At 44.5% G+C, this 16,575-nt stretch overlaps 1 protein-coding gene across 1 annotated transcript in view; it reads right to left on the reverse strand.

Annotated features, from left to right (window-relative positions):
- Nucleotides 1–16,575, reverse strand: part of LOC126199650 (uncharacterized) — a 584,284-nt gene that overhangs the window by 553,605 nt on the left and 14,104 nt on the right. The window contains exon 2 of the mRNA XM_049936577.1: nucleotides 9,450–9,686. Within this exon, the coding sequence (XP_049792534.1) occupies nucleotides 9,450–9,686 (237 nt within the window). The remainder of the gene's footprint in view (nucleotides 1–9,449; nucleotides 9,687–16,575) is intronic.

A 16,575-nucleotide genomic window follows, 5' to 3' on the forward strand; every position in this document is an offset into this window, starting at 1 on the left:
GGGGACTGGTCCACTCGAAAGCTAGTGATACACGAGAAAAAGGGTAACGCAACGATCACAAGTGGCGAGACTTACTTTTATTTCAGTATGGAGATCAGTAAACTGAATTTCCGCTACGGGACCAATGAGAATCCCCGTAAAATGTACGAAAACAGTAGTGAGGTGCAACAGAGTGTGCTATTGGCATCTTCGGCATCACTGTCCCTTGTTTGTTTGAAGATGAAAATAGTTCTACTGTGACAGTCACCAACGGACGTCAGTTTAACATGTTCAGAACTCTTTTGGGACCACAACTAAGAAGACGACGTCTATTCAACATTCAAAACGATTATTTATATCAAAATGGTGCAACTCAACTGACTTGACAAAATTGTCAATGGACGTGATTGGTCGCATGTTTCCAGAAGCGGTTATTCCACACTTCTTGCCGCCAAATGCCACTTGATTTGACCACTTGATACCTTCTTTATCCTTCAAATCCTTCTCCAACACTCAAAAAGCCTGCATCATGGCGGATTTGCTAACGGCCTTGGCGTAGTGGTAACAGCGGTTCCCTTGAGCTCACCAAAGTCAAGCGCTGTCGGGCTAGGCTGGCACTTGGATGGGTGACCATCTGAGTCTGCCGAGTGGTGTTGGCTAAGCGCGGTGCACTCAGCCTTTGGAAAGCCAATTGAGGAGTAGAAAACGGCCGGGAGAGAAGTGTGCTGATCACATTCTCCTCCGTATCTCCATCGGGTGACGCCTAAGGGCTTAGGATAACAAGGCGGGGAAAAAATTCACATTAAAGTGCTGTAACACACAGACATGGATCTACATCAAAGCCATGAAAATTGTGTTAAAGAAAAATGATGTCATGTACGAAGTACCTTCACGTAATGAGATCCTCTTGAAACTTTTCGCCTGGCTATAGCTTCTGTGACGTTACGAATGGGGACCCAACGTGCTGCCGAACATAAAGCTTGACTCGACTTTCTCTGAGCAGAAATTTTGAAATTTACACGAAATATATTATTTGAATGTAAAATAAAATCTTCTGCAATCTTTTATTTCCTACCATCTCTCTTCAGAATTTGTTAATATTTAACATGTATGCTTGCGCTAAAGCGGAGTAATCCCGACTTGCCAAATGCGTATATAAAAACTAGTTTTCACTGATGCACCGCTCGACCGCTACGGTCGCAGGTTCGAATCCTGCCTCGGGCATGAATGTGTGTTATGTCCTTAGGTTAGTTAGGTTTAAGTAGTTCTAAGTTCTAGGGGACTGATGACCTCAGAAGTTAAGTCCCATAGTGCTCAGAGCCATTTGAACCATTTTTGTTTTCACAGATGCAAGCTATTAGCTGGTTTTGTTTGTATGAGCTAACTCAGTCCTTTATTCTCGTTTTCCTCTCCCAATCTGTTACACGGACTTTAAGTTGCATTTAGCTTTCTTCGGTGTATTGGATTTGGCAATTACAGGACTTCACTGTTTTTGAGGAAACATAACCAGAAGAGAATGAAAGCAACGTTTTGGCCGCAAATAATAAGTTTGAGCACTTTACTGGATTCTTTTTGAGAACACTAATTTTAACTGCTTCCTGAGGAAATTTGCTTTATTACTGCCGGCCAGGGTGGCCGAGCGGTTCTAGGCGCTACAGTCTGGAACCGCGCGACCGCTACGGTCGCAGGTTCGAATCCTGCCTCGGGCATGGATATGTGTGATGTCCTTACGTTAGTCACGTTTAAGTAGTTCTAACTTCTAGGGGACTAATGACCTCAGAAGTTAAGTCCCATAGTGCTCAGAGCCGTTTTAACCATTTTTTTTTTGCTTTATTACTCCGTTTTTCATCAGCAGCACTACAATTTGAAGAGCTCACATAATTAATTTAATCATGTCTTCAGCTTGTCCTGCACTACCATGAACTCAATCAGGAATATTCATCACACTGTCTAATCTTGTCTACTGATTACAAATTAACTGTGTGCCTTAAATTTGTTGTATAACTTATAAGAATCAAATGTAAATCATTTATCTCCATTTTTACCATAAAGTCTTCAAACATTGTGATTCATGCAAAAATTTTCAGCACACATTCTACAAAACGGATTTATGCAATGCAAGGCAATTATCTTCAACTACAGTGCGCTAACTTTTGGAAACTTGCTTGGAACAAACGCTGTGAAATTTGTGAATGTTTTTAATTCATCATTAATGCAGCACTGCCTGAACTGTAATTCGTTCCTATGTTCCAATCCATGTCTACTCACATCAAGGAATTTCCTTTTCTCTGGGAACTTGGCAGTGAGATAAGAGGCAGATTTGGGAAGACTGTTGAAAAGGCATCAGATGCTAATATCGCGGGTTTTTGAGGTTCAAGAAGTTCTGACGTCGCCCCTCTTCATTCTGTGCTGTCGGATGATATAATTTTCTGTGAAACGCTTTATGTAGATTAGCACATAGAGAATTCTCCCTAGCAAAAACAGAACAAATTGACGTATTCTTTACTCGATTGTTGAAAAGAAATTGTTATTATCCGAGGCGCCGCAGCTTTTCATGTCAATACAGGCAAAACACTTTCCCTAGACAGGGGATTTAGAAATTTTGAAAATATTGTTATCTGCTCATCATTTTCTCCTGTTAGTTTCTACAGAGTACGTTTAGTCACCCGGTCCTTGCTATAAACTTAAACAAGCTAACAGTATAATTATAGAAAAACGTGCTTTTACACTCCCACATTTTACGTTTTCACGCTATTGACTTTAGTTTCTGTTGGTTTATTCGTAAGCCCTATTCTCTACATTAACTGCTTTCCTGTCATTAAAGAGTTCATATGGATAATACTTCCCACATTTTGCGCTTTTGAACCACTACCGTCATTAAAGAGTTCATATGGATAATACTTCCCACATTTTGCGCTTTTGAACCACTACCACAAGCTTCAAGATCGCTTTACAAATCAATTTATGTGGAAGCTGCATCGTGTTCCCGCTCGTGTGTAACTTGTAGGATAATGCGTAATACAAATAAAAGTACCATTTACGACAGAACTCATTCTTTTAATGTTGCCAAGAATGAACAATTTATGTGTCTGTAGAAAAACGGAAACAATGTTGCTGAATTATGTAGTTATACGTATTGAAAATAAACTGATGCTACATCTGCTTGTTGCCATTGTCGCGTCGTTAACTGATGTTAACTTGTTCCGGGTATGGGTATTTAAATATATCGATATTTCGTATCCAGATTGTACTACAAGTTTTTCTGACTCGTTTTTGAAACTAAAGGAAACTGAATTTATAGTTCAAACGCTTCAAGAAGCGCAGGAAGATTCTGTAATTACAAGCACTTGTCCGACAACAGACGTTCCCTCAGGAACAAGATCTCTGCATGCTGTCACACAGTACCATGATAGAAAAGCTTTGAAATGATTAAACAATAATTTCCTTATATTTTCAGAAAATTATATTTCTGAAAGGAAAAACATAGCTATTTGAAATTATTCTTTTTGTGATTTAAACTCCAACCTCCTATAAATTTTCTTATTACTTCAGTTCATCTTCAAATTCTACATCTACATGACTACTCTGCAATTCACATTTCAGTGCTTGGCAGAGGGTTCATCGAACCACAATCATACTATCTCTCTACCATTCCACTCCCGAACAGCGCGCGAGAAAAACGAATACCTAAACCTTTCTGTTCGAGCTCTGATTTCTCTTATATTATTTTGATGATCATTCCTACCTATGTAGGTTGGGCTCAACAAAATATTTTCGCATTCGGATGAGAAAGTTGGTGACTGAAATTTCGTAAATAGATCTCGCCGCGACGAAAAACGTCTTTGCTGTAATGACTTCCATCCCAATTCGCGTATCATATCCGCCACACTCTCTCCCCTACTACGTGATAATACAAAACTAGCTGCCCTTTTTTGCACCCTTTCGATGTCCTCCGTCAATCCCACCTGGTAAGGATCCCACACCGCGCAGCAATATTCTAACAGAGGACGAACGAGTGTAGTGTAAGCTGTCTCTTTAGTGGACTTGTTGCATCTTCTAAGTGTCCTGCCAATGAAACGCAACCTTTGGCTCGCCTTCCCCACATTATTATCTATGTGGTCTTTCCAGCTGAAGTTGTTCGTAATTTTAACACCCAGGTACTTAGTTGAATTGACAGCCTTGAGAATTGTACTATTTATCGAGTAATCTAATTCACTTTAAATATGTCCCGTGTCATTTTAACGTCACTTTATCAATTTTCAGGTGATCTTAATGATAATTTTCCAGGTAACCAATCTTGATTTCATAATGAACCGTTGTGAACAGCGACCGTAGACTGTTGCAAGGAATGCTCGGAACACGGTTATGAGTCGCAATCCCACCTTTTTTTTATTATTCTTGCACAACCAGATTTCAGCTGTAAATAGCCACCTTCAGTACATTCGAGTGACCTACAATCCATCAAACTCGCGGGAACATGTGTCACCATATGACATTACTGGTGTATAGGCAGAAGGAAGGGAAACGTGGCAAGTGTCAAATGTCGTCGGAACGGTGTTCTGTGTAGTTGTGAGAGCACTATGTCGGAGCTAACTGAATTCAAACGTACGCAGCTAATTGGTGCTCATATGGTGGATGCTTCCGTAACCAAAGAAGCCGAAGTGTTTGGTGTTTCAAGACGCACCATATCGAGACTTTATACCACATACAGGGAAAGTGGAAAAGGTATCATCCGCTACGCCACAACACGGATGAAAGTGTGTCGAGTCATCCGGACTGACGGTTATTGGAGAGGACTGCGATGAAAAATAAAGAGGAGGATAGCTATGAAAGTCACTGAAGAACTGAATGTCACACTCCAAAACAACACGAAGTGAGCTCCATAAGCACGCAATTGCAGGGCGAGCTGGGAAGCCAAAACCACTCATCAGCGATGCAAACGCTCGTAAGAGGAAAACGTTGTTCGGAAGCCATAAAACCTGGACTGTCGAGCACTGGAACCATGTCATTTGGTCCGATAAGCCTGATTTCACACTTTCTAATTTATGGCCAAGTTTACATCCATATAGTGGAACATGGCGGATGTTGGTAGATGATTTGGGCAGCAATGTCGTTGTATTCCATGGGCCCACTCAGCACGGTCGGTCTACTGCCAAGGCTTAGTGATCATTTTGCCTGATCAGGTCCAGCCGGCCGCGGTGGTCTAGCGGTTCTAGGCGCTCAGTCCGGAACCGCGCGACTGCTACGGTCGCAGGTTCAAATCCTGCCTCGGGCATGGATGTGTGTGATGTCCTTAGGTTAGTTAGGTTCAAGTAGTTCTAAGTTATAGGGGACTGATGACCTAAGATGTTAAGTCCCATAGTGCTGAGAGCCATTTTTTTTGATCAGGTCCCTCGAATGGTATAACGTTCGTTCCCCAATGGTGGTGCTATGTTCCAAGACGAAAGGGGTCCTGTTGACACAGCTCGCATCGTCCTCGACTGGTTTTGTGAACACGTGAATGAATCTCACCTGGCCACTGCAGTCACCAGAGCTCCATATTATTGCGCATTTGTTGCATTCTTTGGAGGGAAGGGTGCATGTGATCGTCATTCACCTACGTCATAGTTGGCTCAGCTTGCCAGTATTTTGCAGGCAGAAAGTTCCGATGGATGGCGGCGCTATTTGTAGCTTTCAAAATGGCGTCAGTAACAGAGGTAGTTTTCAAACAGAGAGCTATCACTTAATTTCTTTTTGTTGTGGACTGGCCAGACAGCCAATCCACTATGACCGGTAGCCGAAAGGCACGCGTTAAGCTCACGCAGGCTGGCGTGAGGTGTGGAACAGGGCACGGAAATGAAACTAGTAAAAAAGGTACGTAGCTTCTGGAATACTTAACTTTAATCCATAATTGGTGAACATCGCTCTTGACGGTACATGCGTCATAAGATAAATAGCAAATGATAAAGGCGCCTTGCTAGGTCGTAGCAAATGACGTAGCTGTAGGCTATGCTAACTATCGTCTCGGCAAATGAGAGCGTAATTTTTCAGTGAACCATCGGTAGCAAAGTCGGCTGTACAACTGGGCGAGTGCTAGGAAGTCTCTCTAGACCTGCCGTGTGGCGGCGCTCGGTCTGCAATCACTGATAGTGGCGACACGCGGGTCCGACGTATACTAACGGACCGCGGCCGATTTAAAGGCTACCACCTAGCAAGTGTGGTGTCTGGCGGTGACACCACACTTTTCGTGGAAAACCAGATCATTGCGTATATTCACAGGCACATGTAGAATGTTTAAGGAGAACTGTCAGTGATTAAAAGCACTGTGAATCGTTGGGTGAGGTGTCTGTATCATGGCAACAAGGTCGCGCGAACGTGTGCGACCTCCCGCATGCCGGCAGACCCTCAGGAAATTGGAGAATCGATTTCAGCGTGTTCGGCGCCACAAAAATGCAAACTGACTTCTCCTCCACATGACAACGCAATTAAGTGGAGGCCGCCGGCCACTGCGTAGTCCACGGTGAGAGGTAAAATCTGAAATTTGGTATTCTGTGGACCTCTGGATGTCGAAATTCCTAACGATTTCCGAAATGGAATGGCTCAAATGGCTCTGAGCACTATGGGACTTAACAGCTATGGTCATCAGTCCCCTAGAACTTAGAACTACTTAAACCTAACTAACCTAACGACATCACACACATCCGTGCCCGAGGCAGGATTCGAACCTGCGACCGTATCAGTCGCGAAATGGAATGTCGCGTGCGTATAGCTTCAACTACCATTCCGCGTACACAGTCTGTTAATTTCCCTCGTGTGGCCATTAATAACGCCGGAAAAAAGTTTGCGCGTCGAGAGGAGCTCATAAAACTTCACTGGGCTGTTCTTCCTCATCTGCGCTCCATTCCCCGGATCTCGCACCTTCTGACTTCTATGTTTTTGGCGGAATGAAAGATGCGGTAAGCAGCACTTGGATAATGGGAAAGTAAAATGGAAATGTCTTGTGATTAAGGCCTCCCGTCGGGTAGACCGTTCGCCTGGTGCAACACTTTCGAATTGACGCCACTGCGGCGATTTGCGTGTCGAATGGGGAAGTTGTTGATGCAGTATGAATGTGGTTCCGAAGTCGATCTGTAGTGGTGTCATGCAGGAATACAGGCCCTGCCAGTAACATGGCGAAAGGCCGTTGCACTGAACGGAGATAATATTGAAAAACATAGTTTAGTAACCGAAAGATTGGCGAATAATATGGTGTATTACAATCCTGAATAAACAGAACTTGCTTTCAGAAAAAATGTGTTGCATTGCTTGTTGAACGTCCCGCGTACTTATCATTTAGACACGACTTGAAGCTCTTGTGGTTGCCACCGGTTATCATACAACGTATTACAATACTGGCCATTAAAATTGCTACACCACGAAGATGACGTGCTACAGAGTATTTAACCGACAGGAAGAAGATGTGATATGCAAATGATTAGCTTTTCAGAACATTCACACAAGGTTGGCGCCGGTCGCAACACCTACAACGTGCTGACATGAGGAAAGTTTCCAACCGATTTCTCATACACAAACAGCAGTTGACTGGCGTTGCCTGGTGAAACGTTGTTGTGATGCCTCGTCTAAGGAGGAGAAATGCGTACCATCACGTTTCCGACTTTGATAAAGGTCGGATTGTAGCCAATCGCGATTGCGGTTTATCGTATCGCGACATTGCTGCCCGCGTTGATCGATATCAGATGACTGTTAGCAGAATATGGAATCGGTGGGTTCAGGAGGGTAATACCGAACGCCGTGCTGGATACCAACGGCCTCGTATCACTAGCAGTCGAAATGACAGGCATCTTATCCGCATGACTGTAACGGATCGTGCAGCCACGTCTCAATCCCTGAGTCAACAGATGGGGACGCTTTCAAGACAGCAACCATATGCACGATCAGTTCGACGAAGTTTGCAGCAGCACGGACTATCAGCTCGGAAATCCTGGCTACGGTTACCCTTGACGCTGCATCACAGACAGGAGCGCCTGCGATGGTGTACTCAACGAAGAACCTGGGTGCCCGAATGGCAAAACGTCATTTTTTCGGATGAATTCAGGTTCTATTTACAGCATCATTAAGGTCACATCCGTGTTTGGCGACATCGCGGTGACGCACATTGGAAGCGTGTATTCATCATCGCCATACTGGCGTATCACCCGGCGTGATGGTATGGGAGGCACTGGTTACACGTCTCGGTCTCCTCTTGTTCACACTGACGGCACTTTGAACCGTGGACGTTACATTTGAGATGTGTTACGACCCGTGGCTCTACCCTTCATTCGATCCCTGCGAAACCCTGCATTTCAGCAGGATAATGCACGACCGCATGTTGCAGGTCCTGGATACAGAAAATGTTCGACTGCTGCCCTCGCCAGCACATTCTCCAGATCTCTCACCCATTGAAAGTCGGACGGTGTGGCCGAGCGGTTCTAGGCGCTTCAGTCTGGAACAGCGCGACCGCTACGGTCGCAGGTTCGAATCCTGCCTCGGGCATGGATGTGTGCGATGTCCTTAGGTTAGTTAGGTTTAAGTAGTTCTACGTTCTAGGGGACTGATGACCTCAGATGTTAAGTCAGCTCAGAGCCATTTTTAACCAATTGAAAACGTCTGGTCAATGGTGGCCGAGTAACTTGCTCGTCACAATACGCCAGTCACAACTCTTGATGAACTGTGGTATCGTATTGAAGCTGCATTGGCAGCTGTACCTGTACACGCCATCCAAGCTCTGTTTGACTCAATGCCCAGGCGTATGAAGGCCGTTATTACGGCCAGAGGTGGTTGTTCTGGGTACTGATTTCTCAGGATCTTTGCACCGAAATTGCGTGAAAATGGAATGACATGTCAGTTCTAGTATAATATATTTGTCCAATGAATACCCGTTTATCATCTGCATTTCTTCTTGGTGTAGCAATTTTAATGGCCAGTATTGTAGCATGGTAATGTATTGTGTTTCCATGTTTTTGTCAACCCCTGTACATTCTCAGCTCAATCAGGTATGGCAGCAGTTTCACTAAGGCCTCGCCACTACTACCTATACAGTGGTTTGCAGCGTGTATATCCATATGTAAGAAGGAGATTAGTGTTTAACGTCTCGTCGACAACGACGTCATTGGAGACCGAGCACAAGCTCGGATTAGGGAAGGACGAAATAGGCAAGCGGCCGTACCGTTTCGAAGGAACCATCCCGACATTTGTTTTTAGCGACTTAAGGAAATCACAAAAAACCAAATCAGTATGGCCGTTTTGAACCGTCGCCCTCCAGAATGAGAGTCCAGTGTTCTAACCATTTCCTACCCCTCGGTTATTCGTCTGTGGACGTCGAACGTCGTTGAAGGTGTATTGGTGCTTCAGACGTATCCAAAAAACAGCGCATTTGTCGGTAATGTTTTCATATCGGGCCGACTCGGATCCGCAGCGCACGATAATGTATTCTGTCGAGGCCAGGATTATACGCTCCGCCGGCCGGCAGCCTTCTTCCCAGAACGCCGCGGACACTGTAGGGCCGTTGCTGATGCCCTCCCTGGAGCAGAGGATGAAGCGATCGGTCAGCGGACCCGGGCATAATCTGATACGTTTCCCCCCGCCCCACGCGCCCGCTGGAGGCGCCGCCAGATATTGCAGAACATCAGCGCCGGTGCGAGCGCGCGCGCCGTGTGAGCTCCGGAGAATATTGCGCCGGCGGCGCCGAGCTGTGAATCCCGCCAGCTGCAGCTCGCGCTATTACTGCCATCGTTCCTTCTGTTTCTCCCTCGACTGCGTCCTCGTACTCATTCTTGTCCTCATCCTCTTCCCTTTAGCCTATCGTTTTCTTCGCCGAGGGGGAGACCTGCGACGGGGGTGGGCAACAAAAGATGACTGCCACGTGACGCCGACGTCTCTGCAGTTTCCGCCGTATCGCCCGTCCAGATCCTCAGCTCTGACGTCCCATGGTCAGATTATCCTGCGGACCGCAGCCTAATGTATCGAATCTACTTCGTCTGGTGGTTTCCATGATAGAATGAATGCTCAAAGGAACTTTGGAATGACGACGGTGAAAATTTGTGCCAGACAGGACTCGAACCCGGATTTCCCGCTTGTCGCAAGCGATCGCCTTGACATTTGGCTATCCGTGCACGACTCACTGCCAGGCCCAAACTTCCATATGTCGTCAGCCATGCGTCTACAACCTGAACTTGTACATCGATTATGTATATACCCGTACAGATGAGACGTTTTACCTGAAAGTCACTTGCCCGTAGCCGGCCGGAGTGGTCGAGCGGTTCTAGGCGCTACAGTCTGGAACCGCGCGACCGCTACGGTCGCAGGTTCGAATCCTGCCTCGGGCATGGATGTGTGTGATGTCCTTAGGTTAGTTAGGTTTAAGTAGTTATAAGTTCGAGGGGACTGATGACCTCAGAAGTTAAGTCCCATAGTGCTCAGAGCCATTTGAACCATTTGAACCACTTTCCCGGTGTCGGCGGATAAATACGACATTGCAGTGCCTGTGTTATTCTGAATTACTTTCAAGTAAAATGTCTCACCTGTACGGGAATATACAGGGTGTAAATTTTAAGTTAACAAACCAGAATAACACGAAAAAGAACCTTCACACGAAAAAATGTGTAGAATCCATAGTTGATTATTTTCGAGGGCGACATCAGCTGGTGCTAAAATTAGCCGGGCACCCCAGCACCCAGGGGGTGGGGTGGGAGGCAAATTTAAAATTTCAAATGGGAACCCTCATTTTTTTATTGCAGAATCAGATTCTTCATAAGAAACTACGTACATTTTGACTTAAACATTTGTTTTGATTCTTGGTAGTTTCACAAATTTTCCAGCAGCCATAAAAATGTTGAACTATCAATAAAGTTCAGTTTAAGAGGGGCCCGAAGGATTTATTGGTGGCCAACTCGTACTGATGAATTTCTTAGTAGAACAAACTGATATGCATATATTACTTATAACATCAAATGCGACTATTAGTTCCACGTGTATTCTGTACAAATTCAGTGCAGTAATGCAATCATTGTAAATCAGTGCTGTCAAATGATTTTTCTATTTGATGATGCATGGCTGCAATAGCCTAAGAATTATCAGTGTATTTAACATTTACATATTTTGTGACAAGTCATTTATTGCCTTGTAAATAAAAATATGTTTCAGAATTTTTTTTTTGCTTTCTCCAATCAATGTGTATCATTTCACTTGGGATCTGTGGAAAGTGCATTAGCATAATTGTTTATCTTTGTAAATATTTTTTGTGTATTCTTCTTTTTCTGGCATGTTCTACAGGATGGAAGACCTCTTCAGAATGAATCTACAGGAACGAAAAGTACATACAGTTTAATCTGATTTCCAAAAGATACAGGGCACAGCCTACATACAAGAGCGGCTATCTCCCAAAGGCTCAGGGGCAACTTAGTTATCATCAGAATATAAGACCGAGTGAGGTGGTTCAATAGTTAGCACACTGGACTCGCATTCGCGTGGACGACGGTTCAATCCCGCGTCCGGCCATCCTGATTTAGGTTTTCCGTGATTTTCCTAAATCCAAGCAAACGCCGGGATGGTTCCTTTGAACGAGCACGGCCGAGTTCCTTCCCCATCCTTCCCTAATCCGATGAGACCGATGACCTCGCTGTTTGGTCTCTTTCCCCAAACAACCGAACCCAGAATCTAAAAGCGCGCTCTCGACAACAACAACAACAACGTTGCGCACCCGCCTGGCATTACAAAAGTAGTCCCCAGCTGGACGTCCATCAAACTGGGATATAAACAAAAGCATAGCTCCCATTCGGGAGCTAGTCAAGTTAGTTCTTTAGTCAGCACCACAACACAGCCAATCTGAGCATTATGCAGTTCATGTTAGTCGCCGTTCACTGCATCTAGGTCTGTATCAGTGTTTAAAGACAAATCACTCCAAGTGAACAATAATGTCCACACTGCCACGCGTTATGTTCATACTATAGTGAATTACTGTACACTTTTTATCAATAAAACATTGTAAATTGTTGCTAATGTGTGTTGTGCTATGGAACTGGTCGGTGCACCTTTCTTTTCGTCACGTAAGGTAGAATATGACAAAGGTAAATTTACATCTCGGTTATACAAATTGTAATTATGATTTTAGAGTAATTCTGGCAACTTAACTGAAACAAGCTCTTTTGTTTATAAAGAGGAAACACGAATTTAAGACGCAGCGACGCGGCGCAGTAGTCAGCACTCTGGACTTGCATTCGGGAGGACGATGGTTTAAACCCTCGTCCAGCCATTCTGGTTTAGGTTTTCCGTGATTTAGGATTTCCCTAAATCGCAACCGAGCGAGGTGGCGCAGTGGTTAGACACTGGACTCGCATTCGGGAGGACGACGGTTCAATCCCGCGTCCGGCCATCCTGATTTAGGTTTTCCGTGATTTCCCTAAATCGCTCCAGGCAAATGCCGGGATGGTTCCTTTCGAAGGGCACGGCCGACTTCCTTCCCCGTCCTTCCCTAATCCGATGAGACCGATGACCTCGCTGTCTGGTCTCCTTCCCGAAAAACCAACCAACCAACCAACCCTAAAGCGCTCCAGGCAAACGCCGGGATGGTTCCTTTGAAAGGGCACGGCCGATTTCCTTCGCCATCCTTGACAAGCCGAGCTTGTGCTCCATCTCTAGTGACGTCGATGACGACGGGACGTTAAACCCGATCTTCCTCCCTTGAAATTACTGTCATTATTTCTATTTTAGTAATCAATTCGATTAAGTTTTGTAAAAAGAAACGATTAATCACACATGTAAACTCTTTGGATATAAAATCAATGTTACGTAAAACCGCTGAGCTGAGAGTATTTGTATTATTTTCGTTCTTCTTGGACTTAACTCGGGTCATAGCCTGAGTCAGTTGTGGTCTGTTCAAGTAAAGAGTTATTTGCTGTCTGTAGCATTACTGTGACCGATTTGTGATGTGACGTGGAAATGTAAAACGGATAAAAATGAAAGTCAAATGGGCAAAGTCGTAGGAAGCTGTGTTCAAATTTAAAATATAAATTCGATCATACCATTTTTCAGTGAACTATGTTTTCAAAGAGCTACATTATCGAGAAAGAGCTACAACAAAGAGATGAGTAAAATGATTACCATTACTGACCTTCCTTCTCACTTAAATTGGTTGCACTATGCTGGAGATAGAATACCTAAAACTGTACTTGAAAATGTTTTTTCGTAGGGGAAGTAATGCTGGGGAAGTTCCATAATATTTGTTACCTATTTCTTCTCCCGTAGCTGTTTCCTAACCGTATTTGGCCCTGTGACAAAGGAGTATAGCTGATGCGTAAAAGCCACCTTTTCATAGCAGGTTCTGAAGATGGTACGGGGCTCTCTTCCATCCACATTTATATGTTTTTCGCCAAGTAATTTCGGTGAATACGAAAGGTCATACATCGTGAAGGTGCAGCTCAGAAGCCTGACTCCTTGAAGAGGTGTCTAGAGGATGACTGTGCGTGAATGCCACAAGTTATTTATTACCACTGCTCGCTTTCGTGCAAACATATTTCTTCCTAAGTGATTTGTTACCACAGAAGTCAATAAACATCTAAAAAACCGGTATAACATGCCCTTTAACGGAATTATCGTTAAAAACCAGTATTTTCCTGCGTGTTAGGCTAACTCTGCACATAAATCTCAGGCTGCTTACTTTTATTTAGGGTGTTCCTCTTCATAATTCAAATTACGCCCGGAATCCAAACGTCTGAAGCATTGCTTTATCTCTAGCTAACAACCATAATTTTGACAAATGGACACCGCTTTTTACGTGCAGCTGAAAGGCTTTGAGCCATTTTAATTAAAATTTCCTCGGCTCCGAGCTCATTTATTTTTTCTATTTCTCTATTGCCCATTAAAACGTGAATTCTTGTAAAAATTAAATATTCCCTCTGTCGCTGGCGCCGCTCAGACGTGAGTGATGACACGAAGGGCGGACAGGCCAGACCCACATATAATTAAAAAATTTTTGCAGCCGGTGTAATTACTCGGAGATGAAACGTTTTTCGAAAAAGGACAGATCGATACTTCATATAGCGCCGGAGGACGTAATTTGCAGTCGCAGTGGGCCGTGAAGAGACGCTCGTCAGCTTTCACTTGCCGTCCGCCATGACAATGACGTCACGGGCCCGTGGCGTCCGGAGAGACACGAGCGCGGCCCCCCGCGACGTCCATCAAAATCAGACTGCGGTGGCCGCTTTCCGGCGCTCGGTTATAAATTCTGATTTGCGGTGACTGTTCTCGACGTACGTGCACAGTTTTCATCACTGAGAAATGAGTCCAGAGGCGTGGCTGCTCATTCTCCCCTGCTCTCTCGCCCTGCCCCCACATCTAACTGATGAAACAGTCTCTGTAACTAGCACACCATATGGAATTACTAATTACAGCATTTAATTGTGCATGAATGCCAATTTGTGTCGTTAATAATGAGCTCACTAAAAATAACTTTGCATCAGAAAATGAAAATAAAAAATTGCTACAATTACGTCATTTAACTGTCCTCAAATGGGAAGCTTTTTTTATTTTTATAAGTAACTTTCAAGGTTTTCGCGAAGCTTTTTCCTCTCTTTTGCAATTGTTAATATCTGTGTTCCTCCGTATGTGACAGGCTTGACGTACTCCATTTTCTCAATCACACATTACAGATGAAATCATCGCAAGTGTCTTAGTCTCCATACGGTGAAACCCAAGTCTACTGACAGTATTTCACGTACTGTTCAAGGATACAAAATTGTTAAGGCTTTCGTGGCCACTTGTTGACAAACTGCCTATTGGATTCTGTATCGGGTTCTTCGACCGACGTTCATATAATGATTTTACTGACGTTTCGCCAGCACGAGTGGCTGGCATTGTCAAAGCTTCACCCTCCATTGCCGGAGGTGAACAGTAAAATCATTAGATGAACGTCGGCCGAAGAACCCGATACAGAAGCCAATAGGCAGTTTGTTCAGGGATAATTTCTGGTATTTTGCTTGGGTGTCCGACGAAATTTTCTGGCGTAGGGGTGGGGAGGGGTGAGGCAAGATTCTAAAATTACCGATTTTGATATAACTGAGTTGGTCAGTTTCGAGATGTATTATGCCCCAGGAACTAAATTTTATAAATGACTCAAGAATTATTATATCTCAGAGAAAGGACGGCTGTCCACTCACTTCTGCAAACGTGTGAGACTTCTATAATGAATAAAAACTCTATATTTCAGATTCTAACGGGTGGGGGAGTGCCTCTTCTTGCTTCCCCCCTCCCCCCTCTCATCCCTTCGAGGCGTCTAAGGAATTTGAGTATAAGGGACCCCGCTGGCTTTCGACAGAGAAATAATTTAGTTATTATTTACGTGCTTTGTTGCCAAAATTATCTTTGTTTCTGTGAAGATGGCTTCACTCGAGTGAAGTATTTAATCACAAAAAGCTACGACACAAAACAGAGAGCAAGGCAACGACCCTGAGATGGAGGACACGTACTGTGATGTGGTTGTTGTCGTAGTGGGAACAGCCCACTACAGTGTCGTTGTGCTGCTGTTCCACAGCATTAAATGAATCCATAGGTAAGGCATATATTGGTCAATTCTTTACCACGAAACCAACCCACAGTCCTGTGTACTGCTGTTAAAGCACAACTAATATTGCCTGAAGACGAAACCCGAGACAGCAGCAAGCAGTGCTGAATGCAAGCTTTAGGGCGAAGAGGTAAAGTGGGAATTTCTGTTGTCGACACCAAGCAGTGTTAGTGAATTAAACACGTTTATTTCCAAACAAAACACACAGGACACCGATAAGTGCAAGATTTATCTGACACCAGATGATCTGCGAAGAAGACTATGGGAGGCCAGCTACCAATCCTCTTCATTCAGTACGATGGGTTTAACAGGGAGGTGGGCCAGTCTTTCTCTTGTCCAGTAACATGCGCAGATGTCTGATGCCTGTCATTTCTGTCTAGATAAATCTGAGGGCTACACACTAGTGGGGCAGTATCCTGTAAACTTCTCTTCAGCCTTCCAGTCAATATTGCATCGACAGGTTCGTATTTCAAAACGAAAATGCGCGTGCACACTGCGCCCACCCAAAAACTGATGCGAAGCCGATTTGGCATGCTATGAACTAATTGAAATTCCTAGAGCATTGTTGCAGGAGGCCCCCTAGCACACTGGGTAACCTAAGGAGTGTCAACATCGAAGCATGGGACAGGTTTGTGCAGCAACATCATCACCACCACTTTGTGAACAACGTGACAAGGACAATCCAAATATGATACAATACACGGAGTGGACCAGTACGTTATTGAACGATACCCAGCAACAGAATTTGATCTCACAGATGTGTAAAGTGCTGTATCCCCAGCCTTTCGCCTGCGGTGACAACTACCAGCAACACAGGCGTGTCCAGCCAGTTGTTCAGCTCTGGCCTGCTGTCGAACGACCTCGGGAAGAACGAAAGTAAATATTGTGATTTATACCATCAGCACACTCGTCTGCCGTCGAAGAAACTTCCAGCAGCCGCCACAGAAACAAGAGGCACTGCTTCGTCAGGAGAGGTGCCAGCTTCGTCACCAACGGTGCGAGTACAGTCGTCAACAGTGCTG

This window comes from Schistocerca nitens, chromosome 8 (assembly GCF_023898315.1).
Source record: "Schistocerca nitens isolate TAMUIC-IGC-003100 chromosome 8, iqSchNite1.1, whole genome shotgun sequence".
In the NCBI taxonomy this organism is placed as follows: domain Eukaryota; kingdom Metazoa; phylum Arthropoda; class Insecta; order Orthoptera; family Acrididae; genus Schistocerca; species Schistocerca nitens.